General features: G+C 39.2%; 2 protein-coding genes across 3 annotated transcripts in view; one reads left to right on the top strand and one right to left on the bottom strand.

Moving 5' to 3' along the window:
* AVEN (apoptosis and caspase activation inhibitor) overlaps positions 1-25,874 on the top strand; it is a 172,838-nt gene that overhangs the window by 3,190 nt on the left and 143,774 nt on the right. The window contains exon 1 of one of the 2 annotated variants that reach the window (XM_082736763.1): positions 24,583-24,695. The exons of the other annotated variant lie outside the window; for it this stretch is intronic. Within the exon in view, the coding sequence (XP_082592889.1) occupies positions 24,634-24,695 (62 nt within the window). The 5' untranslated portion in view covers positions 24,583-24,633. Of the gene's footprint in view, positions 1-24,582; positions 24,696-25,874 lie in introns of those variants that run through there. 2 annotated transcript variants of the gene reach the window in all.
* Positions 1-25,874, bottom strand: part of CHRM5 (cholinergic receptor muscarinic 5) — an 83,582-nt gene that overhangs the window by 19,938 nt on the left and 37,770 nt on the right. The gene's annotated exons all lie outside the window — the stretch shown is intronic.

Genomic DNA, 25,874 nt, shown 5'->3' with positions numbered 1-25,874 from the left:
CACATGACTGGTAAATGCAAATCAAGACGAAATAAAACTGAACAACTTTTGAGACAAGTCATACACCGAGGGAACTTTGCTGAGCACATTGTGTCTGCTAGTCTCTTGCCCTTAAATTATTCCCTCTGTAGGTGGATTGGAAGTTTGTGGAGTTTGGGTAAGCATATCATATCACTCCCTAAGTTTGTGGAGTTTGGGAAAGCATATCATAAGGCTAATTATCTTCATTGACTATCCACTAGAAGCCTGGTATTGCCCTGGATATAGTCATTGGATTTAAAAAATACTTAAAAAAATACTGGATTTGTTAGTATTAGACTTTTCTTTTTGATGAGCTACTAGCAGAGAGGGAGTTCACGGCCTATTGGCAGTCCTTGGAATTTCCTTTCCTTTTTTCCTCCTTGTAGTAATCCTAGTACCTCACATTTATTGAGCACTTAGTGTGAGGTGAGAAAACTGAGGCACAGTCAGAAAACTCACATTTAGGAGAGCTTAAGTAACATACATGATCACACAATCAGAAAATCGCAGAGCCGGCATTCAACCCAGGCATTTTGATTCCCGAACTGTTTTTTCAGCTGCTTCCCTAAACTGCCCTGGAGTGACTTGAGAGTTGGAAAGGGACGTATGGTGGACTGTTTTATGAACCTTTCACACACTTGTTTTCCTCATGTCACAAAATGGTAATGAAGATAATACTGATTTTGTATTCACTTATTGTGGGTGACAGCAGATCTTTGCTTTCTTGCTCCACAGTCATATGGCAGCGCTTTTAATCATTTCTGAATTATTTATGTCTAGGAAAAGATAAGGCAGCCGTTTATAGCCACATTAAGGAGAGTAAGAACTTGGAGGTGATTTTTGTTTCCGACCAAACTTTTGCTTTGCAAACAATAGTGTAAGTCCATTGCTTGAATAATAATTAATCCTAGATGCCTTTGGCATTTCCATTGCTACTATTTCAGTAAAAGGGAACTCTCTGACTTTGATGGTTAAGTTTACTATGGACCTGGAAGAAGAAAATATGTCAAATCTAAGTTGCTGGCAGATTTCTAAAGCACTTGCTCCCTCCTGGTCACTGAAAGGGGTCATCCTCATTGTGTCAGCCAGACAGAGATTGAGGGCCTATTAAAGTTCACACTTGACAGCCTATATTTCCCCCTTTTCAGAAAGCCTGAAGTAAATTTGGTTAGAAACAGAACGTGCTTAAGTGTCCTGAAAGAAAATTGCTTTAAGATTGACTCTTGGTAAGGGGCGCCTGGCGGGCTCAGTCAACAGAGCGTGCATCTCTTGATCCTGGGGTTGTAAATATGAGTCCCGAGTCCCACGTTGGGTGTAGAGATTACTTAAAAATAAAGTCTTTAAAAGAAAAAAAAAAAAAAGATTAGTTCTTGATATTGGAATTGGCCCTTTTCCCTGCTGCTGCAGACTACTCCTCAAACATTATTTTGGCATCTTCATCCTTGCTAATGTTTACTGTTTTGAGATCTGCTTTTCTCACTGACCATCATATCACTTACATATTTTCGTTATTGATGCTTTTTGATAGTATTCTGCTTAAAATTTTTTTAATAAATTATGTACTTATACTTGAATATTACAGCCAACTTTTTTGATCAATGGTTCAGATGGTTTCAGAACATAAAATTTCCAGCATATTGTATACTTGACATTTTAATTAATTAATTAAGTATATATGTGACTTAAAAAAAAAAAGATGTTATTTATTTATTTCAGAGAGAAAGAGAGTATGAGTAAGGAGGAGAGGGAGAAGCAGACTCCCTGCTAAACCAGGAGCTTGATGTGGGGCTCAGTTGCAGGACACTGGGATCATGACCGGAGCTGAAGTCAGACACTTAACCAACTGAGCCACCCAGGTGCCCCTATATTTGACATTTTAAATATAACTGTCATATCATTCTTATACCTGAATGGAGTCCAATTACAATAGTGATTTGATATTCATCATCACCCACTAAAGAATGGCATTAATAAACTCTTCAGCAGTGAGAAGATTTATATTATTTCTTCTTTTTATTTCATGTTTTAATTCCACATCTTCTGTAGAATTTTATCCAATGTAACATATTTTCAGACCTGAAAACTTTTTAGTAATCACTTGCTTCCCTATAACAAATTTTTATTTTTTATTTTATTTTATTTTATTTTATTTTTTAAAGATTTTATTTATTTATTTGACAGACAGAGATCACAAGTAGGCAGGGAGGCAGGCAGAGAGAGAGAGGAGGAAGCAGAGTCTTCCTGGAGCAGAGAGCCCGAGGCGGGGCTCAATCCCAGGATTCTGGGATCATGACCTGAGCTGAAGGCAGAGGCTTTAACCCACTGAGCCGCCCAGATGCCCCATTTTGATTTTTTAAAAAAATCTTGTAACCTTAGGGCCTGGATGTAAAATTTTTTTCGTAATAAAATTAAAATTATATTGATTAATATACAATTTATTTTGATTAGCAATTGTTATACATAAAGGTAAAATTTTATTGTAAATGGATCTCATTTTCCCTAATGAATTTATGCAGGTATCCATGGATGAATATTGCTTATTCCTGAATGAGATAGGATTCGGAATAAATTCTCTTCCTAATTTTTATTTTTATAAGTGTAAGGACTGAGAAACATTAGTAGATGGTAATGCCTGGACTTTAATCATATGTGTCACTCAACTCTTGTAATACCTTTCCAATTATATACCAAAATCATTTTTACAAATTTTTTTTTTTAATGATCTATCAGCAGGCAACTGGATTAGGTCTTCCTTAAATTCTGTTGAAAGTTAAGATTTGGAAACTTCATGACTTGCAAAAGAACTTGTTACTTGGTCTTTGAGTTATACCTTCTCAAAATCCACACCTATATTTAAAATTATCCCTTTTCTTGCTCAGGGAATTCACCACAGTCAGAGTGAGAATGGCTGAGAAGGGGTTGCAAGTCCTCAAGTACTTTCTAGGACAGCTTTTGGGAAAGAGTTTGGACACTGATTATCTGAAACTTAAAAATCCTTTTCATATATTTTTGAGAAATGTTCATGAATCCCCAGGTACATGTATACTCCATTTTTGGGGCTATTGACTAAGGTCACATTACTTTCATTTTTTTCCCCTTTTTTAAAGGAAGATAGTTTATTACATGTATTTACCCAGAGAATTGGCTTTGTTCTATTTATTTATTAATTTTTGGTGTGGGGGCTATGCACCCCTTGCAGAATATGGTTTCCAGTTGTTCTTAACAGTGTCACCATTGTTGTTTTAACTGATGCTAAAATGAGAAATGGTAAGCTCATAATTCTAGACCACCAGGTCTGTTTTCTGTTTCAGAAAACAGAGTTTTCTGGCATAGTTACAGAGTTTTTAGCATAGTTACTATGCTATTGGGCTTCTGTTTTCTGTAGGAACATTAGTGATTGTTTTCCACAGTACTGGGCAAGTGAACTTTAGAGAGGCCATATAGATCATTTGGTCCTACCCACAACACTGCATGACTTTCTAGATAGATGTTTTTGTTTTGTTTTACTTTTTTTTTTTTTTTTTAAAGTAAATTCTACCTACAACATGTGGTTTGAACTCACAACCCCCAAATCAAGAGTTGAGCGCTCTGCCAGCTGAGCCAGCCAGGCACCCCTTTAGACTCTTTAATAAAGTAAGTGCCATGCCCAGCGTAGAGCCCAGTTCGGGGCTCAAACTCATGACTGAGATCAAGACCTGAGCCGAGATCAAGAGGTGAACACTTAAATTGACTGAGCCACCTGGGCACTCCCCTCTAGACTTTTATAGAAAAGAAATTAAGTGGTTGAAAATGTGTTTTCTTTTCAGATATCACGATTTCCTGATGCACTTCGAAATATCGAAGGGAGAAATAAAGACCATACTGACACATAGTCATTTCTTTTTTATGGATACTACTGATGAGCTTATTGGGACATTGGATTCATTCTTTTTGAAATTTCATTTTCTTTCATTGGAAGCCATTTGTGTATGTGTGTGTGCACGTGTGTGTGTGCGCGTGTGTGGGTGTGTTGCAGTACCAAGAGCAAATGGTTTAATACTGTTAATTTTTTTTTCTTTTGGATGGAAATCTCAACAATTTTGTTGGTTTGAAACTTTTCTATAAAGGTGTCACGGAGCTGTGCATGGGTGATTGATATAGATAATATTTCACTTTTGAAACAAAGTGAGGGTTGCTGGAGGGGAGGTGGGAGGGATGGGGTAACTGGGTGATGGGCAGTAAGGAAGGTACATGATCTGATGAGCACTAGGTGTTATATGCAAGTGATAAATCATTGAACACTACATCTGAAACTAATGATGTGCTATATGTTGGCTAATTGAATTTAAATAGAAAGTTAAAAGAAAAGATAATATTTCACTTTTGAATGGATGCCAAATGACGTTGACAAGATACAAAATCGATGTGCTTAATTTTATCTTGATGTTGCTAGGATGTTGTTTTAGAATCTGACCAACCAATTTGTCCATCAGCCTTAAATTATTAAAAGACAATTTCTGTAAAAACAGCCCTCTCAGGGATACTGTTCCCTACAGTCCATGTCATGTCTTTGATATGTGCAAATAGCAGGGAAATTAAAAAAATATGTAGGAGAGTAATAGAATGAATTCCCTGTTGTATATACTTAATCCTCCCTTTGTGTCCTCTTACTATTAAGGACTGATACAAATATGTCTGATCAATGCTTCTTTTTTGTTTCTTAAGATTTTATTTATTTATTTGAGTGAGAGAGAGAGGGAGAGAGAGAGAGCATGAGCGCGCGGAGGGGCCGAGGAGCAGAGACCCTCCTGAGCAGGGAGGACAGGCATGCAGGGCTCTATCACAGGATCCTGGGATAGTGACCTGAGCTGAAGGCAGATGCTTTAACCAACTGAGCCACCCAGGTGTCCCTCAATATTTTTTTAGTTGAGAGATAGCAAACACATTTTATTATTAACCTAAGCAAAGCATAATTGAAATGGCAGGACTGTTATCAAAAATTCATGTATATTCTTGGGTTATCAGTACTGTGATTCCTCCCTATCTGTATTTGGCTGTGGGAAGATTTTGCTAATGCATGTGTATTCTGTGAAATAATTAGTCACCCTGTTTAGGTTTCTATAATCTCTGGCTTGAAAAGATCATTAACAGCTACATTCTGGGAAAATTTAAAGTATTTAGTGAGTATTCATTCTCAAAGTCTAATGCAGCATGGGTTTCATTTAAATAGTGGACTTGTAATCTGTGGTTCTATTGTTAATCGAAAGGTCGTGTCTTCATGATATTGAGGACTGAGATACTTCACCCTCATTTTTTCCTTTTACTACAAGACTGATAATAAAATAACATGTCTTTGTTTGATATTTGGGCTAATTAAAGCTTAGTCTTACTGAAAAAGGCTTAATCCCTTATAGATATATAAGTCCTTCCAAGGAAGCTATGAGTTTTCTGGAAGTAAAGCTTGATGACAAATAAATATTTCTCAAAGGACCAAGCTTGGCTTCCTATTTTCCCTTACTAATCTTCACATCACTTCCAAGTTGTGTTTTAGTTTGCTGCTTCTTTATTATGCTGGTATGAATTTGTAGAAACAATTCCTGTTAATTAAAAAAAAAAATGTTTCTCCTCTTTACAGCTAAGAGAATCATTGAATTAAGAGGTGACTAGAGAATCTTCTATTAAGAACACGTATTTTACATTAACTGGAAGGAGAAATTAGACAAGTTGATTTTTCATTTTACAAGATGGAAGTGGACTAAAAAGAGATGGTTTTTATACACAGTTGGCGGGTAGGGGGGCTCATGTTTGTGCCCCATCTGTTCTCCGGTTGACTTCCTGACAGGCAGGGAGGGGAGAGGAAAGTGCTGCTAAAGCTTGAGGCTTAGTGTCTCTGGTAGATGGCACCCCAGTGATTTTATGCAGAACAGGACCTCGGAAAGCTGAAGTATTAGAGTTGAAGAATTACAGACAGATAGTAATTATTTTTTCAAGTTTACAGACAATGGATAAGTAGGGTATACCTCCTCAAAGACTGCTAAGAATTCTACTTTTTTGCTTCTCTTTTCCTTTTTTTTGTTCCTTATCTTTCCCCCCTACTAGAGCTGTTTTTTTTTTTTTAAAGATTTTTATTTATTTATTTGACAGAGAGAGATCACAAGTAGGCAGAGAGGCAGGCAGAGAGAGAGGAAGGGAAGCAGGCTCCCTGCTGAGCAGAGAGCCCAACTCGGGGCTCGATCCCAGGACCCCAGGATCATGACCTGAGCCAAAGGCAGAGGCTTAACCCACTGAGCCACCCAGGCGCCCCTAGAGCTGTTGTTTTTTAAGCTTTCTTTCAGGGGGAGAAATCCCATGGTGGTCAGTCATGGGTGTTTTGGAGTCTAACAGAAACTGGTTAGAATCCTACCTTCCAACTCACCAGTTACTTGTTATAAAGTATCTGAGAATTTGCTCAAGCTTCTGAAAATCTCAGTTTCCTCACCTGTAGAGGTGTTGTAAAGATTCAATTAGATGAGCATTATGTAATTTCTTCAATTCCAAACTCATCTCAAGTATGGCCTCTCTCAAAATACCTTCCTTTTTTGTAAAAATTAATCTGTTGGGGTGTCTGAGTGGCTCAGTTGGTTAATTGTCTGACTCTTGATTCTGGCTCAGGTCATGGTCTCAGGCTGTCGGATTGAGCCCTGCATTAGGCTCACACACTGGGGTGAAGCCTGTTTGGGATTCTCTCTCTCTCCCTCCACCTCCCCACCCCACCAAAAAGAATTAATCTGTTTCCTTTCCTTCCCTTTTGTATGCAGTACAAATATCTCCTAATTCTGTAAATTTTACCTATTCTAGTATTAAATGACAGAAAAATACCAAGAAAATAAAATTACTTATAAAATTACCACCCAGAAATAATCACTGTTCCTCCCCACCCCACCAAAAAGAATTAATCTGTTTCCTTTCCTTCCCTTTTGTATGCAGTACAAATATCTCCTAAATCTGTAAATTTTAACTATTCTAGTATTTTTTTTTTAAAGATTTTATTTATTTATTTGACAGAGAGAGATCACAAGTAGGCAGAGAGGCAGGCAGAGAGAGAGGAGGAAGCAGGCTCCCTGCTGAGCAGAGAGCCCGATGCGGGACTCGATCCCAGGACCCTGAGATCATGACCTGAGTTGAAGGCAGCGGCTTAACCCACTGAGCCACCCAGGCGCCCCTACCTATTCTAGTATTAAATGACAGAAAAATACCAAGAAAATAAAATTACTTATAAAATTACCACCCAGAAATAATCACTGTTCCCATTTTCAAGTACATTTTTTTTCTATACAAAACTGGAAAGATTGGAAGGGGAGGTGAACCATGAGAGACTATGGACTCTGAAAAACAATCTGAGGGTTTTGAAGGGGCAGGGGTGGGAGTGGGGGTGGGAGGTTGGGGGAACCAGGTGGTGAGTATTAGAGAGGGCGCGGATTGGTGGAGCACTGGGTGTGGTGCAAAAACAGTGAATACTGTTACGCTGAAAAGAAATAAAAAACAAAACAAAACAAAATGAAAACAAACAAACAAACAAACAAACCTGGAAAGATATGATGATAAGACTTTTAAGGTAAAAAAAAATATAATATTATGCTTATGTAAAAATTATAAGATACATGCTTGCATTAGAATCCTAAAAGAATAAAAATATATGCCAAACTATTAACTGTGTTTGGAATGGGGAAAATATAGGGATTATGCGGAACTTTGCCTTTTTTAAATTCAAATTTTTAAATGTGTGTATGATCAGAAACATAAATATTTTCTACTTTGAAAAGGGGTGTCAGATTCTTAACCTACTGGGCCACCTAGGGCCCCTTAAAGATTTTTTTAGTCTTTAAGAGTAAATGGTAGACGTAATGCCCTTTTACCCCTAAACATTCCAGTGCATATTTACAAAAAGCGAGGAAATTTCATAGAGCACAATGGTTGCAGTCAGGAAATTAACATGGAGAGAATACTATTATCGAACCTTACTGAGATTTTGTCAGTTCACTTATTAATGTCCTTTATCAGGCTTTGAATCCCCCCGCCCACCCCCAGGCTTTGAGTCTTGAGGCAATAACATATAGATGTGGGGCAACTGGAGATTATTTACTATAGCAGTTACCGTGGCATCCTATCTGGTCTATTTGTTATATTACTGTATTTGAGTTCTCAACAGCCTGTTTCCTGACTTTGACTTCCTTCTAGAATTCTCTAGATTTCTCATCAATTTTAGGAGCTACTTTAGAATTAGGAAATTCTTTTAGTAAATTCCTTTTCAGCCTAAATTAGCCAGAACTCTATAGTTTGTAACCCACATTCTGCTGTTATATTTTTCAAAATCATATTCCTCCTCTATAGAATGCTCAGTTCAAACGCCACCTTTCTCTGTGAAGCTTCTGGTTTTCCTCAATTAGTATTGTTGTACTTCAGAAATGTAGTGCTTACTTTCATCCCTCATTTTATTACTATTAATTATTTACTTCTTATATGTCTGTTTCAGTAATTAGAAGCCACCTAAGGGTCTGTATATGACACAGCACTGTGATTTTCAGAAAGAGTTCCATAAATATTTGTTGAATGACTAATAGCTCTAGAAGATAATTTAGAAGGTAAATGGTGCAAGCTAGAGAGAGTATGTTTTTAGATAGTGTCATTTTGGGAGTTCAAGTCAGGAGAACCCTTTATGTTTCATTTGCATTTGTCACACTAAATGAAGTGCTCTTCTTTCCGTGGTTGAAAGCTCGGTGGCTAAAGAGAGATTGCTCTCCCAAGGGACAGATTCATACACGAACACTAATTCACATTGGATTTTATAATCTTCTAGTTCTAAGTCTGTTAAACTTGATAATTCAATGCAAACAACAGGTATTTTAAACTGTGAGACTAAAACAGGAATTATAGCATCCAGAGGTTTTTTTTTTTTTTTAATGTAATCTCTATACCCACTGTGGGGCTTGAACTCATGGCTTGAACTCAAGGAGTTCAAGAGCCAGCCAGGCACTTTGAGAGATCTTTTATATAGAAAATCCCTTCTCACTATTTTGTTCTCTTTTTATCTGGTTAAACTTAATATATGTTAATCAAGCTTTATTCTTATCTTGTGTATACTTGGGATTCCTTGCCACTTCTATCTTTGCCATTTGGGGGGGTCAATTATTAAATAAAAAGGATTTTTTAAAGCTGATTATATAATTCTGTATTTTTTATTATGATATTTGAAATGTTAGATTCCATAAGAAATTTTAGTATTTATGTTATTTTCCTTAACTATTTATTAAACTGCTAGCATTGACTTGGAAAGAGAACATATTTGTTAAATTTAAACTAGAATTTATTTGCAAAAGTGTGCTGTGTTTATTTTATGTAGAAAAGAATGGGATTAGATACATCTTTTTTTTAATCTAGCAGGGAAGAATGAAAGCACACCAGCATTTTGTTAATGTTTCTTTATGCTGTAAAGTTAGGTCAAGACCTAACCCAGGCCTGGGGTTCTTGTGGCTCAATTTTTGTTTTCTTGTGCATAATTTTTAAATTGTTACACACATCATTCTAGGTAAAAGATACTAGCATTATAGCAACACTTTTAAAATCCTGGGGGAACATAGCCCAGTATCCATAGAGACATTTACATTTTTAGCGTAATGGTACAATTTTAGGGTGATAACTGTAATGATACAATGGCCCTTCATTTTGAGGATGGCTGACTGTATTGTGACAACCAGTACTCTCTTTTCTAGAAAATTTGTGCCTGAATTTAAAAATTATTATTAATTTTGTTTATTTTGATAAGTGGAAATTGTGGGTTTTTTATTTGCTTCAAAGAAATGGTAGACACATAAGTTAGATTGCTTACAAATATTTAAAAATCCATGTTAATTTCCTTGTAGATAAACTTCCTAATGAAACTACATTATAGAATGGGCCTTTAAAACTATGTGGGTTGTTTTTTGTTCTTGTTTTTTAAGATTCATTTATTTGCGAGAGAGAGAGAGTATGTGAGCAAGGGGGGTGGGAAAGGAAGAAGGAGAGAGAATCTCAAGCAGACTCCTCACTGAGTGAGGAGCCTAATGCGGAGTCCTGAGATCATCAACTGAACTGAAACCAAGAGTTGGACACTTAACTGAAGGCACTACCCAAGCACTCCTAAAACTGTTTCTAAATAAATAAATAAATAAATAAATAAATAAATAAAGTGTTGACTGGGGCACCTGGGTGGCTCAGTGGGTTAAAGCCTCTGCCTTCGGCTCAGGTCATGATCTCAGGGTCCTGGGATCGAGCCCCGCATTGGGCTCTCTGCTCAGTGGGGAGCCTGCCTCTCTGCCTACTTGTGATCTCTGTCTAATAAATAAATAAATAAATCTTTTTTTTTTAAAAAGTGTTGACCATATTCAGTATTGACTGATACTCTTCATTTGATGGAAATTGATACAACCTATAGATGAGGCAGTTTGACATCAAAACTTAGCCTGTGGCCCCGAAGTTTTGTATTTAGCAATTTATTTTGCAGGTATGTCTGAACAAGTTAGCAAATATAAGTAGGTGATTATTCACTGCAAATTGTTTAAATTAAGGAAAGGCTGGAAACAACTTCCAAATCTCGATGAAGAAGGACTGGTTAAATAAATGATGGCATGTTTGTGGAGGAATGCCATGTGGCTGTTAAAGACTGGGATGGATACGTAAAATGCCCTTTACTGAGGGAAACAGTTACTTAAGGAAAGTCAGTGGAGTGTCTTTCCATTTGTGGAAAAGGAAGATATTCATCCGTATGCAGAGAGTATTTCTGGAAGGCTGTATGGGAAATCTGTAGTGGTTACCTGTAGGGAATGAGACTAGGAGATAAAGAGGATGAGGAAAATTTTCCTTTTTTCTTTATATCTTTCTGAACTATTTTAATTTTTGTTTTGTTACCATGAGCATGCATTACTAATAGGAATAAGGAAATAAAAAAAATAATAATAAAATTTAAACGAACCAAAACTGCTTCTTCAGAATAGGCCCTAAAAGAAATCCTTAGATTTAAATAATTGTCAGAATCTCCCTGTGAAAGAGGTAGGCAGTATTAAATGTAGTTTTACAGGTGAAGAAACAGTAATTGGGTAGAGTTAGGCCTTTTTAAGGATACAGCCAAGGAGTTGATGGTGAGATTAATATTTGAACTTGAGGCTTCTGACTTCTAGGAGGAGATTTAATAGTTTGTTATGAGTGATCAAAACAATGAGTTGTTAATTTTTTCCCCCTAGAACAATTAAGTACTTTTCATGTTTTCTCATTAAACATAAATGTCTTTTCTTTTTAATATAGCAAACAGTTAGGCTATATTGAATTGTAGTTCATCCTTTTGATCTACTGACTTAAGCCTTTCTAGTTTGTTTAATATATATCTCATTACTCTTTGAGATACCAAAAGGTAGAATAGTAAAATATGGAGAAGGAAATTCAAGGTTTTCCACCAAGTGACTTAGAAATTGAGATTTTCACAGAGAACAGATTGGTAGCTGGCTGAGGAGAGGGGCATGGGGAATGGGCAAAATGGGGAAGGGGAGTGGGAGTTGCAGGCTTCCAGTTATGAAATGGATAAGTCATGGGGATGAAGGGTGCTGAATAGGGAGTATGGCCAATGATACTGTAATAATGTTATATGGTGATAGATGGTAGCTACACTTGGGGGGAACAACAGCCTAACATACAGACTTACTGAATTACTATGTCGTACACCTGAAATTACTGTAATGCTGGATGTCAACTATACCTCAATTAAAAAAAAAAAAAAAAAGAAACTAGGGCGCCTGGGTGGCTCAGTCAGTTAGGCATCTGCCTTCGGCTCAGGTCATGATTTTAGGGTCCTGGGATTGAGCTCCGCCCTGGCTCCCTGCTTAGTAGGGAGCCTGCTTCTTCCTCTGCCTCTCCCTGCTGCTCCCCCTGCTTTTGCTCTCTCTCTGTTAAATAAATGAATAAAATCTTAAAAAAAAAAAAAAGAAATTGAGGTTTTTGCCCAGTACCCCAAAGGCTAGGCATGTGACTTCAACACACTATACCCCCCAAGCTGTTATAACCATACTCCCATTCCCAAATTCTAGTTCCTTAAATCTAGGAGGTTCCTAGTGGGCTGCTATGATATGTGATATTAAAAAGACTGGGAAAGTTTTGCACCCATTTGCCATCTCAATTTTTCAGTTTCTTTTTCTTTTTTCTAAATGCGGGACGTCTATAGCAAACAAGTATTAATTCATTCTCATTCCCCCTGTCTCAGTTATAAACCATTTAATGAAAAGTCTTTAAGAGAACGCTCGATTTTGGAGTTCCATCATTCTAGTTTGTAATCAATTAAATCACCCTGTAGAGGAAACAAAAATAAGCATTAGCTTCCCAGTGCTCTGTAAGGACCCCTTCTGGAAGGGCAGATTGCTTAGAAGTGACCGAAATGCTGATGCCTCATTCCTCTTTGCAAAAAGTTGTGATTAAAGGACTTTTAACCATAAGAAGTGAATAACAGCAAACATGTAAATGCTTTTTGGCCTAATCCAATAAAGGACAATCAAGCCCATCTGTCAGATGAAGGTTGAACTAGATGTATTAACTCCAGTGCCCTTGTCCAGGTTCCAAACAATGAAAAGAAAATTTCCGGCCACTCTGAGGCCTCAGGTGCAGCACAGAGCCTGTGTTTGCTTGCGGCTGAAATGAAACCAGGGAGCAAATCACAGTTTTACCAGTGAACAGCAGGTGGGGTAAGCAGTCCAACATTTTTCCAGTGGGAGTAACACTTATTCTCTGCTTTAGTCATTGCTCAAATGATCACGTTTGCTAAGCCTTTGCTAAGCTGATCAAAACCACAGCAACAGGGGCACCTGGGTGGCCCAGTCCTTAAGCGCCTGCTTCGGCTTGGGTCCTGATCCTAGGGTCCTGGAATGGAGCCCTACATCGGGCTCCCTGCTCTGTGGGGAGCCTGCTTCTCCCTCTCCCCCTCCCCCTACTTGTGTTCCCTCTCTTGCTGGCTCTCTGTCAAATAAATAAATAAAATATTAAAAAAAAAAAAGATCCACAGCAACAGCAGCAAAATCTTGGTACTGATGATAATTCTTTACTCCTCAATTTTGACGGCCTTCTAGATTGTTCATTTACTTCAAACCAGCCTGGAAACTCTGAGACACACTCCTCATTCTCTCTCGTGCCCCTCTTCCCCTTGTTCTGTTGGAAAAGTACAGGCTTACCCACAGAGGGAAAAGGAGTGGGAAGCAGAGAAATGAGTTACAGAAGGACACTTTTTAGTGATGAGGTTTCTTACCATTTAAAGGTGTGGTCATTATCCCTGACTGACCATCACTGTGTCTGTCATGGGCAAGTGTAATTCAGGCAGGGATAATTAGCAAACCCGTGAGTTTAATATGCTCTTCAATATTTTATCTCTGATACAGGTATTTCTAGATGAAACTGGTGACGGAAACTGACTGGTATAAACTCCAGATCTGGTTATGTATGACCATATTTGTGAAATTTCAATATAGTTTCATTTTTTTACTGAGCCATTTTTAATGGCTTAGAGTCAAGGGAAAACTGTATCTATGGAATAAATTTTGTGGAATAAATAACAAACTTTGGGAGTTCTTTTCTCTTTTGGGTTATTAGCCTCTTTTGTATATTGAATTTTGTTTACACTGTTTTCTTAATTTTTTGGATTGTAGAATCTGAGTTTATAGTTACAATTTATGTATAGAGAGACGTGTTGGTACCATAACCATCTGTATCTCCCCTCTTCTGAAGCTGGTATGTTTTTAAATGCACATTTATTTTAAGAGAACAAATTGAAAAGGCATCTTTTTTTAGTGCAGGAGCTGACTGAATACATTGTATAAACACAGACAGTTGGCCCATGTCCCTCTCTATATCTACATGTATACTAATATATTAATGAACATATAAGTTGTATATAGATATGCTATTTGGAAGCACTTTATATTCCCAGCTTTTCCTTCTTGCTTATGATAATTTATATGACTCGATAGTTTTCTTTAATGAATATTCTCTGGGCAAGATGGCTTTCCTTCTTTTGTTTTTTAACCTAAATAATGATCACTCATGGTGTCATGGACTGCATGTTTGTGTCCTCCCCAAATTCATATGTTGAAGCCCTAACCCCTCAGGTGCTGGTATTTGGGAGGTGATAAAGGTTAAATGAAGTTATGAGGGTGGGGCCTTTTGCTAATGGAGTTGGGGCTCTCTTTCTCCTCAGTCGTGTGAAGGGTACAGTGGGAAGGTGGCTGTGTACAGGCCAGAAGCAGTCCTCACTACACACCGAATCTGCCTGCACCTTGGTCTTGGAGTTTCCAGCCTCCAGAATTGTAAGCAATAAATTTCTGTTGCTTAAGCTCCCCGTCTGTGGTATTTTGTCGAGGTAGCTTGAGGTGACTAATACAGAGAGCTAACTCTGTAACCACAAATAAGTAGTTTTTTTTTTTTTTTTTTACAGTGGTGAATGTGAGGATTTCAGATGAAGTAAAATAAGAAACTGACGAATTGTAATGTAAAGGCCACCTATTACTGAAATGAATAGCCTGGCCTGCTTTTTGCTGTAGCTTACATGTATCAGTTCTTTGATTCCTGATCTTTTGATTCTCTTCTTATTTGTGATTATTTACTTCACACATATAAATACGATTTTTTTCCCTTTTCCTTTAATTAGCATGTGGTAGAACTGCCACCTGATACTGGGTTAAAAGCACTGTCCTGCTCAAAGCAGGAGAGTTCTTTCTGCGGCGGTGTGTTTGTTTTTACTGTTGCCGTCGTGTATTGTTGCATACTTAGTGGCTTAAAGCAATACAAACTTAATATTTTCTAGTTCTGGGGTCCCTATCTGGGTCTCTTTCACTGGGCTAACCTCAAGATGTTGGTAGGACTGTGGTTTTTTTCTGGAGGCGCAAGGGGGAATGTGTTTCCTTTTCCTTTCCTTTCCGGCTTCTAGAAACTGCCCACATTCCTTACCAGCGAGCTCCTTGAAATTTAAAGCCCGCAACCTTGCCTGTCTCTGACTTGCGTAGTCACACCTCTTTCCCTTTTCTCTTTTTCTGCCTCCCTCTTCCACTTTTAAGGACACCTCTGATTGGTATCCATGGTCATCTCCATATTTTAAGGTCAGCTGGTGAGCCACTTTAATTCCCATCTGCAACCTTAATTCCCCTTTTCTGGTTTCAGAGGATCAGGACATGGACGGGGTTGGAGGAAGCCATTATTCTGCCTATCAGAGGCAGGCAGTATGATCCACTTACGACGATATAAGGAAACTTTGTTTTAAAGGTTTTCGGAGTTCTTACCCTTCATCTTTTTCTGGAGGAATCCTGCTCTGTGTTTCTCCACTCTTTAAACCCATGCCCTCTTTTGAAAAACCAAAATCTTGTATATCCTATGGTCAATAATAAACATTAGTTCCCCCACCCCCAAGATTCCCGTAACCAAACTGCCATCCCTGCAGCCACCCCATCCTGAGATCTAAATATGGTATATCACACCTGTACTTAGCCTACATCTGGGCCATTGTTTCTGACTTCTGGATTATTTTAGGCTGTGAGATACAGTGTTCACACTTTTATTCAGACTTAAAATCTGTGTCTTGTTTGCTTTATTCTTATCACCAGCTCCATTTCCTGCATAATAGTAATTATTTGATATTGCTATTGTAAACTAAAGAGGCCTAACAAATACTTTCTGAATGTGTCTCTATACTTAAATAGCAGGTAGAGTGCAGGTAGTACTTGTTCAGCGAAAGTAAAAAACCTACAATCTCAGTGGCTCAGTTGATTAGAAGTTACTTTCCAGTCTCATTCTATCAGCTGAAACAACCTAAAGCAGGACAAAGTGGTTGCTTTTGCTGCCATGTGGTCTCAGAGCACATATCCTGCAGAGATATACATACGGAGATGTGTGTGTTTGTGTGTGTATGTGTATGTATACATGTGGTTTAAAGTAAGACTTCATGGACTTTTTAGGACAGTTTTAGATTTACAGAGAAATTGAAAGAAAAGTATAGAGAGTTTCCATATATCCCATACTTAGTTTCCCCTATGATTAACATCTTATATTATTAGGTACATGCATTACAATTAATGAAGTTAACTATCTTGCAATTCCAATAGAAGGGTGCTCCTCTATTGGAATTTGTCTGATGTTTCTTTCATGGTTAGACTGAGGTTATGGGTTTTGGCAGATCAAGTACCACTGTCCTAACATATCAAGTGTACCTACTGTCATTATTGTTGATGCTGACCTTGATCATCTAGCTGAGGTGGAAGCTGTCAGGTTTCTTTACTGTAAACTTATTCCCATTCATCTTCTATACTGTATTTTCTGGAAGGAAGTCACTCTGTGCAGTCTTTGAAGGTGGAGAAGCTATGTAAATTCTTCGGCTTGGGAGATGGGTCTTCCCATTTATTTATGTACTTATTTATGCTAGTGTGGACTCAGTGGGTATTTTTTATACTGTGGGCTATAATCCAATATTACTTTATTTTGTTGTTCCAACTGCTCAGCTTGGACCATTAGGAGGTCTTTCAGTTGGCTCCAGTGCTCCTGTGACCTGCCTTCATCAAGGGTGTCTGTGTGTCCGTGTGTGTCTGGCACCTCTACCTTCTGATGCTACTAGATACTAGAAGCTCTAGGTTCATTGTGTATATTTTCTGCCCAGTCCTTGAATCTGTCATTTTTCTAAGGATACAGGACTAGATTATTTATTGGATCCTGTGTCTTGATGATCTGGCCCATAAATAGTTTGACCAGTTAATTGTGTCTACCACTGCAAATGTGGAAAGTAGCACTGACTTGATGCTTATATGTAGTGATATGTGAGCATGTGTGCAAATCCTCATTTAAAAGCTGAATAGTAAATAAAAACAAAATAACAAAAGCCCTCACATGAATCTCTGTATCAGGTATGGCTCACTCAAACAGAGAAGAATTATTTCAGTAACTCTAAAGTGGTATATTGTCTGTGTATCCCTAGTTGGATAAATCCAAAGAACAAATATACTTAAGAGAACTTTTAAAGTGCATTCAGTATTCTTAGTAGTGATATTGGTATCCTTATGTTGAAAATATTAAATATATATTGCAGGTAAAGGAAATAGGTAGTTATATTAATGTTGTTAGTAAGCTAAAACTAAAGTTTTAGCAACTAAGATCTTCAGAGTAAGAGAGAAGAAAAACCCATCTAAAAATTGCAGCAATTAAGTAAAAAAATATGTGCTCTTAAACTTGAAGTATCTGTATGAACTTAGACTTTATCTTTTTAGGTATGTGTTTTCTACTGAAAAAACATGGAAACAAAGACAACCCAGTTACAGTGAACACTCTTAGCACTCAGATTATAGTTCCTAAATAGCATTTCCCACTTTAAAAAAACCAGGCATATTTGAGAAAAGGCTGATTCCAGGTGTGGGGCAGAAAGCAAGAATGCTATCAAAGGTTCCTGGATCTTCCACTGAATAGGACTGTTTGAGGATCAATAATGAATAAGAAATGCAGTAGATTGAATGGCAGCAAATAGGACTTTTTAATGACATTAACCACCCTCCCCATTGGTTATCTTTGGAGGCTTCTAGGTAACAGTGCACAATTCTGAACATTGATAACGGAAGGAAAAAGATTTAGCAATTATCCTTTCCTGAATGAACTATATACTTTAGGATAACCAAATAGTTGATGATGAAAGTTTTTTTTTTTTTTTTTTGAAAAAACACATATTGCACCTAATGCTAAAGAAATGATAGAATTAGAAAGTTGCCACTTTTCCCCACTTAGTGAACTAATCTAAACAGTAACCACTAATGGGTGTTAAATGGCCTGTAACCAGGTCACTAAATAGAGTTGCTAGTTTGTAGAAATAAGTGGGATAGAAGAACAAGTTAAAGTACAACATACAAAAGCAACTGTCAAGTTCAAAACGTGGGAAATTCTGCAGGACAAATCTAGGTTAAAGGAGATTTACAGAGGCATACTAGCCGTGTATAGTATGTTGGCCTTGTTTGGATCCTTGTTCTTACAAACCAAATACAAAAGGAAAGATTTGAGCAGTTAGGAGGAAATTTGAGCATGGACCCGGACACATTAAGGGATTATTGTTTCTTTTGTTAGGTATGGCAAAGGTGTTGTGTTTATATTTAAAGTTAATATGAGAAACCTAATGAAATATTATGGGTGAAATGATAGATGTGAGAGATCTGTTTAAAAATATTCCAGGAAAAAAATACACTAAAAAGTGTGGTGTGTGTGTGTGTGTGTTTGAGTGTTTGAGGAAGCAGAGGGTGATAGATAAAAACAAGACTGGAAAATTATTCATAATTGTGGAAGCTGAGTTAGGGGTACCTGGGGATTCATTGTACTGTGTTGGAAGATTTTTATATTAAAAATATAAGTTCAAAAGCTAAATGTAATCTTTCAATTTTTTTTTCTCTAGTAGAAAGGGATAATTTGGCATTTGAGGGTATTTATGATATGTGTAAGTATTGTTTTGGGGGTGGATTAAGGAATGAATGAATGATTAATGAATGCTTAATTCATTTTAATTTTTTCTTTTTTTAATTTAACACTGAGAGAGAGCACAAGCAGGCAGAATAGCAGGTAGAGGGAGAGGGAGAAGCAGGCGCCCTGCCAAGCAAGAAGCCTGACGTGGGGCTCCATCCCAGGACCCTGGGGTTATGACCTGAGTCAAAAGCAGTTGCTCAACCAACGGAGCCACATTGGTCGAGCAACTGCAACCAATCATTGCACCCCCTCATTCATCTTCAAAGTCATTATTTGACTTTGTATTGACTTCATGAGCTGTTAAGACTGAGTATGAAGTGGATTGGAATATTTATGTTTAGCTCTGAATCTGAAAGTAATTTTTGTGGTTGAGATGGAGAGTGAGAAAGATGGTTAGACCAAACCTTGCGTTTTTCATGTCTCTACAGGTCTGCTTTCCCTTTCCATCTAGGATAAGACCCACATTTCTTATCATGCCATGTATAGCCCTTCATGGTCTGATGCCTGTTGCTTCTTCTGCCTCATTATTCTCTCTCTTCCAAGTTCCATCCAGTGTAGCCAGTATAATGGCGCTGGCCATTGTTTCTGACCCTTGAATGTGGCAGGATTGTTCTCTCCTGAGGGCCTATGCACCAGCAGCCTGGAATATTCTGCCTTTCTATCCTCAAGTCTTTGCATGGTTTATTCCCTTATCCTCTCAGGTTCTCTGCTTAAATGTTCTCTCTGAAGAGATTTTCCTGACTGTTCTATACCAAATCCTGCCCTCACCGTCCTCCAGCCCCTACCCTACTTTACCTTATAGTATTAGTCACAACCTGAAAAAACTGTGTTTTATGGATCTGTATAACATCATATATTCATTCATTTGATTGTTGTTTGACGGCTCCATGAGGGCAGGATTCTGTCTTGCCTAATCCTGTATTCCATGAGCATGAAACAGTGCCCAGCAGAGTAGAGGCTCTTTGTAGATATGTTGTATGACCAAATAGTGGATTTTGTGTTTAAGATGACCTCATTTCCAATTTTCTCGAAATCTTCACATTCCTTTTCTGTTAGCAGGTTTATGCTTTTCCTATTACAACTTGAGGCAGTGAAGGGAGGGCAGGTTTGCCCATACATCTGAAACTAAATCCATGCTCTGGGCTCCTGTCTGGATGCAGTCATCAATGAGAAGAGCCAGAATGGGTTTAAATGTCTGCTAAAGAAAGAAGCCTCTAGGGGCACCTGGGTGGCTCAGTGGGTTGGGCCTCTGCCTTCAGCTCGGGTCATGATCTCAGGGTCCTGAGATCGAGCCCCACATTGGGCTCTCTGCTCAGCGGGGAGCCTGCCCCCTCTCTCTCTGCCTGCCTCTCTGCCTACTTATGATTACACTTTCTATGTCAAATAAATAAATAAAATCTTAAAAAAAAAAAAAGAGAAAGAAGCCTCTAACACACACTTGCTTCCTTTGATGCCCTTAACAGCCTGAACACGTGTAGGTTCGTTTTTCTTAGTCACTTGCAACATGCCTAACGAGCAGCTGCTTGCAGTGAACAGTTAACCACCCACCCGGCCTCGGGGACTGAGTCGCCTGGTGCGACAGGGAGGGAAGGCGGGAGACTGGGGCTTTTGGAGCGTAGGGACTAGAACAGGACCGTGTGCCAGAGGTTAGGTCATTTTTTTTTTTCCCCTTGGTCTTTCTTAAGGGTGTGCCATCAATAGTGACAGCTAAGATGAGCTTAAAATGTGCACTCAACATCCCGGCTTTAGGAGAAGCCAGGATGGGTTTTCTCTGAGTTGGCAATACCCTCAAGTGGAAGTTGAGAGAGGTGGGCTAGCGCCTCAGCTCAGCCGTGGAAGCTGCTGGAAGGTGAAATGGGAGGAGGGGTGCTGCCTCAGCACATAACAGGAAAATCACCAGAGGACGTGACCAAGATGAAGTCAGGCCCCCAGAGCCCGTTTCTCCCGTGGATTGCAATGACAGACTGGGCAGATGGATGACCCAAGGACTCAGAAAAGTCAAGACGGCAATTGGGAAGCGAGTGCAAGTCTGGAGAAGCCACCTGTGTCGCAGACCCATGGTGTATATTCCTCCTTGTTTTTCTTTTTTTTTTCTGGCTGTGAGCCAACGCAGGCTCTCAGAGCTGCAGCTCTGGTGCAGAGGGAGCTAAAATCCAAGAAAAATCCCGTCTTTCTGCCCAGAAGAATGGGAAGACGCAGGCTGGACAGTGTGTTGGGGGTTTCCCTCCTTTTGAATCACGGAGTCAGACCCCCTTGGAGAGCTAGAGTGGCTGGTGGTGCTGGCAGCTCAAATGCCCTTCGAAATCCCGTTTTTCTGGGTAGGGGTACAGGCAAAGGGGCCCTTGCAGGCCAAAAAGTGTGAGAGGATGCCTGTTTTAACTTCCTGTTTCTACTCTCTCTGCTTTGCCCCATGAGGGGCACATGCCAGCTAGTCACATGACTGCTGGAACTCCCAAGAGAAATTCTACCTTCGGGCCAGTAGATTGGGGGACTCCTAGAGAGGAAAGAGCTGGAATGGGGTCCTGTGTATATGCACTGGCCTGAGGCTAGGACTCCCCCTGAGCTGCATGTGGAGGGAGATGGACCCAAAGCAGTGTAGCAAAAGCCTTGAGAACTGGAGTGCTCATGGAACCATGGCCCACAGAAGAGGAGGGAGAACTTGCTGTTTGAACCTCACCAGATTGATTGCCTGATAAAAAGGAACAAACAATATCCTAATTGCTCTCAAGAGGATTTGTAACAGGACCCAGAGTCGACACAGCTTCATTATTTAGGATGTTATTCTGCATTTAACATTTCACAATATTACAGGAAAATGTGACCAGTTCTTGAGACAGCACAATCAACAAATGCCAACTCTAGGATGATCTAGACAGTGAGATTATCAGACTTTAAAGCAGTTATGATAACTGCTCCATCAGCTAAACTGTCTTGAAATGAATGGAAGGGTAGCTGTTCTTTTAGGAGACCACATGGGAGAAAGTATTTGTGATCTTGGGTTAGGCAAAAGTCTCTTAGATATAACACCAAAAGCATGATCTGAAAAAGAAAAGTCCAACATATCAATTTTTTTTTCCATGAAACGATAAGCCACAGAGGGTATGTATAGGTGATCTCTGCACTTTCTGCTTAGTTTTTCTGTGAACCTCAAACTACTCTAAGGAGTAAATTCTACTAAATAAAAATCACGGGCTGGGAGAAATATTTTCAAGTCACATATCCAAAAAAGGACTTGTCTCCAGAAAATATGTAACACTCTCGAAATCCAGTAAGAAACAATCCATTAAAAAAATGGGGAAAAGATTTAAACAGACAATTCACCTAGAAGATAAATTGATGGCCAATGCAACAACATGCTCAGCAACGTTGGTTCTTAGGGAAATGCAAACTAAGACCGCAAGAAAAATTGCTGTCTGACTAGTAGAATGGTGTACAAAAATGACAGTAGCAAATCCCAACAGCTTCTTGTCAAGTTAAACATACCCTTATCATGTGATGTGGCAATTCCACTCTTGGGTATTATTTACTCAAACGAAATGAAAACTTACATTTGTCAGTGCTTACTGTGGTTTTTTTTTTTTTTTCTTTTTTTAAAATCCTTGATAAAAGCAACAGCCCCAGTTCTGTAATTGGTGAATGGTGAATGGATACTCTTATGGGATACTCCTGTGGTACGTCCATACAAGGCACCACTGTTGTTCAAAACAACAAAGATGGATTTACAATGAATGTACTTGAAGTGAAAGAAGCCTTGGAGAGGTAGCATGATGGAAAATTTGCGGCTGATGGGACTGTTCTGTATCTTGACAATGGTGGTGCTTATGTGATTACATTTGTCTAAACTCCTAGAACTTTGTATTTTACCCTGTGTAAATGGGGAAAAAAAGGGAATAATTATTGGAGAGCCATCTGATTATAATTTTCATCGGATCCTGAAAGGGCACGTTTTCCAGACCGAAAGGACTATCATTTATTACTGGAAATACTGTCAGTGAGGATGTTAGGTTCTCAGCCCTCCTTGGTGGTGAAAGAAAAGAACTTGTCTGTTAGGCAGTTGTAAATCTGTGATTGCTTTTTTTCAAGAAAGATGTGCCCTGAGCTCACAGAATCTACTGCTGTGGCTCAGACTCTGTTCTTGTAGAATCTTGCTCTTGCTTTGTGAGTGGCTTTGGGACCATTAGATAGAAAAATAAAATGAGTTTCCCTTCCCCTCTCTCTCTCTCTCTCTCTCTTTTTTTTTACCCCTTAATATACCGAATTGCTGGGTGAAAGCCTGAAGTCTGGTCTTGGGGTTGTGTAGAAGGAAGCAAGGTTTATCTGGCTGGTGACTGACGTTTTCTTCAGGACAGACCCTCTGTTTCCCAAGGCCCTCTTCCTGTCCCTTTTATTCTTTGGGATTGTCTCTGAGACCTCGCCCCTTCAGAACTATCTTAATGATCTCTCATGCTCCAGACAGTTTCTTTTCTTCTCTCCTTGTCAAAATTGTGGTAATGACACTGTCTTACTCTCAGGGAAGGGCTCTGAATTTCAAATTACTTCACTCTAGTCAATGTTGCCTCCGCAGAAATCCCACTGGGGGTGCTCTTTGGAGGCAGATGTGCTAAGTGTGTCACAGAAATATACAGCATTTTTATTCTGCCAAAGCTAGAGCTTGTGTCCTAATGGGCTTTAGCTTTTTCACGTTTATTCTTGTTGAGGGTTTTGATTATGATTTCCAATCCGCAGGCCTCCTTGTTGGAAGAAAGCAATACCTGATTTTAATTTGTGCCTCTTTCATAAAAGAGTACTTAGACGTTGTTGTTGGGGATCTTGAGAAGGTGGAATGAAGTGTTGCTTTAAGTTTCTATGAAGAGCGGTAAATGGTTTAACGCTTGGACAAAAGATAAGGCATGGGTGATGTTAGTATTGCCAACCCCAGGGGAATTCTCCCAACCTGTGGTTATTTAGGTACACTGCATTGTGGTCCAGCTTCAAGGCCCTTAGCTTGTGTGTTCGATATAATCCATCAATCCTGGGATTTGCATTTTGTCCTCTCGAATGGGAGCTTTGAGAAAATCCACCTTTCTCTAATGCAAGGTAAAAAGCTTTCTCCCTTGCTTAGGCGTCTTTGCTGCCCTTTCTTTTAATTAAAATTTTGGCCTCCCCAATGTTGGAAGAGCTTCCTAAAGGTCACACTTGAAAAGAGCTGCAGAAGGGAAATGCAGATTATAGTATTCTGTCCTTTCATAGGGGAAATTGTCTGTCGAATCTGTCTGCCTCTGAAAAGTGCATTTTCTTTTTCTTGTTTCTCCTTATTGGCTAAAGTAGTGGGGATCAGAGGGAAGGGGTTTTTGCTAGCGTGTAGCTAAGAATGTCATTCAGCCGATGCCTGAGGAATGAGAGAACACAGTTTAGCCAGGAAAGAAGTGCACGCCAGCCAAGCGCCTTTCACATGTCAGGCGTGGTGTGGCAGAGGTAGTTGTTTTTTTTTTTTTTTTTTTTTTTTTTAATATTTTTATTTATTTATTTGGCAGAGATCACAAGTAGGCAGAGAGGCGGACAGAGAGAGAGGAGGAAGCAGGCTCCCCGCTGAGCAGAGAGCCCGATAGGGAGCTTGATCCCAGGACTCCGGGGCCATGACCTGAGCCGAAGGCAGAGGCTTTAACCCACTGAGCCACCCAGGCGCCCCAGCAGAAGTAGGTTTTAAGTGTCATACGTGCACTCCTCTTCATTGTAAACAGTGCCACCTTATTCCTTCTACAAAATATTTGCGCATGAAGTCTCTAAATACAATTTTTGCAGGAGCTGTCATTGATTGCTATTGGCTTCAGCTGAAGGGAGTCGGTGGCACGAGCGCTGCAAGTGCATCCGTCCTTTTCTCTTCATGTTCATGTTGTCCTGTGCAGGTGCTCTTGAAGATAAAGCAAATATTTCAACACCCAGAAAAATTCAGCCAGCCCACAGAAGAGGAATGTTAGGCATTGCATACAACTCTATTCACCAGGGAGGAGCTGAAGAGGAGGATAAGTTCCAGAGAGGCATGTCGACTGGTAGAAGGCTAGGGAAGGGGGAAGCACAGGACCTGTTTCAGGGGTGTCCGGTAAACCAGGTGCACAGAGAAAGACTTGACAGATGGTTGGTCTAGCGGAGTCCTTCCTTGTCATGTTCTGTGTCCGTGGGCTGTCCCTCATGAGGTAGGTGCTTAGAAGGGAGAAAGTTCTGGTAGGTCCATTGTTCTCTAGTGTGAACTGGCAAATCAAACAGCTTGTACTCATTGGGCCTTGAGTTTGGCCCCTGACTAAAGACAGGACAACGAAAAAGTTGTGTGGAGAGTGGGTCTTGCATCTCCTGAAATTTGACCTGGTTAGTTAATCTTGCTTTTCCTCACAAGGAGAGAGAAGACCAACATTCAGCCGAGGGACCTGAATAATGCACATGTGGAGCTTTCCTGAAGGCATGCAGATTTCGAGCTGCATGTCTGTAGCTTCGATCCATCAGGAATGAAGGTGCAGTGAGGTTGGCAGTCCATCTGACTGAATTGTGAGGTGGTGGGAGAAGGGTTTTCTGCCAGATGATGGCATTGATCTTTTAATTAAGCATAGATTTAGATCACACCTGTTTTGTACAGTTCCTTTTTTTTTCTTTTACATTTTACCAGTTTGTCACCCGTTGACATCATCTTCTGTTCTCATCTTGTTCTGAAGTACTTTCTGCACTTTTTGGAAAAGCTTAAGTCTTTTCAAATTGTGTATCTTTTCTCTATTGTTACTGATTATGTGTGGCCCTCTCCTCCCCATCTCTGGTCGTATTTATTGCTTTTAACATAAGTGACTTCTTACTATTGAGCCCTTTCTTCACACTGTGAACCTTGCTGTTTTAAATGACCAAATGGTTTGAAGTTGAATAGGCTTTTGTGTCAGATTTGCTCTCTTGTGTAGATGCTAAGTGTTTGGAGTGGGTATGTGACCTATTTCAACAGTATTTCATCTTTGTATATATAATTATGTGTAAGATCCTAACCTATCTTGAAAGATCAAGATAGTGTCATTGATGTAAGGAAAGTGGCTTCACACATCAAAGGATGATTTTTGAATCCTCAGTCTGGCTTGCTATACTTCTTTTGCCATTTAAAAAGTGTCATTTTTTTTCTGCTGGTGGTCAGGAGTTTTGAATAGAACCTTCATAAAGACTTTAGAAATGAAGAGCCTTAACACGTTAGAGAGAATGACTTGTTTTACTAAGATTTTGCTCTGTCAAGAGACATGTTGGCAAAAGCACCGGGTTGCATTCTAGGCAGGTTGTCATTCTGCTTCTGCTGTGAAGTGAGACCTTGGGCAAGTCCTTTTCTGAACCTCATCTCATCTCTAAAGCTT

This window comes from Mustela nivalis, assembly GCF_964662115.1.
Source record: "Mustela nivalis genome assembly, chromosome: 6".
In the NCBI taxonomy this organism is placed as follows: domain Eukaryota; kingdom Metazoa; phylum Chordata; class Mammalia; order Carnivora; family Mustelidae; genus Mustela; species Mustela nivalis.
This window is presented reverse-complemented; position numbering and strand designations above follow the sequence as displayed.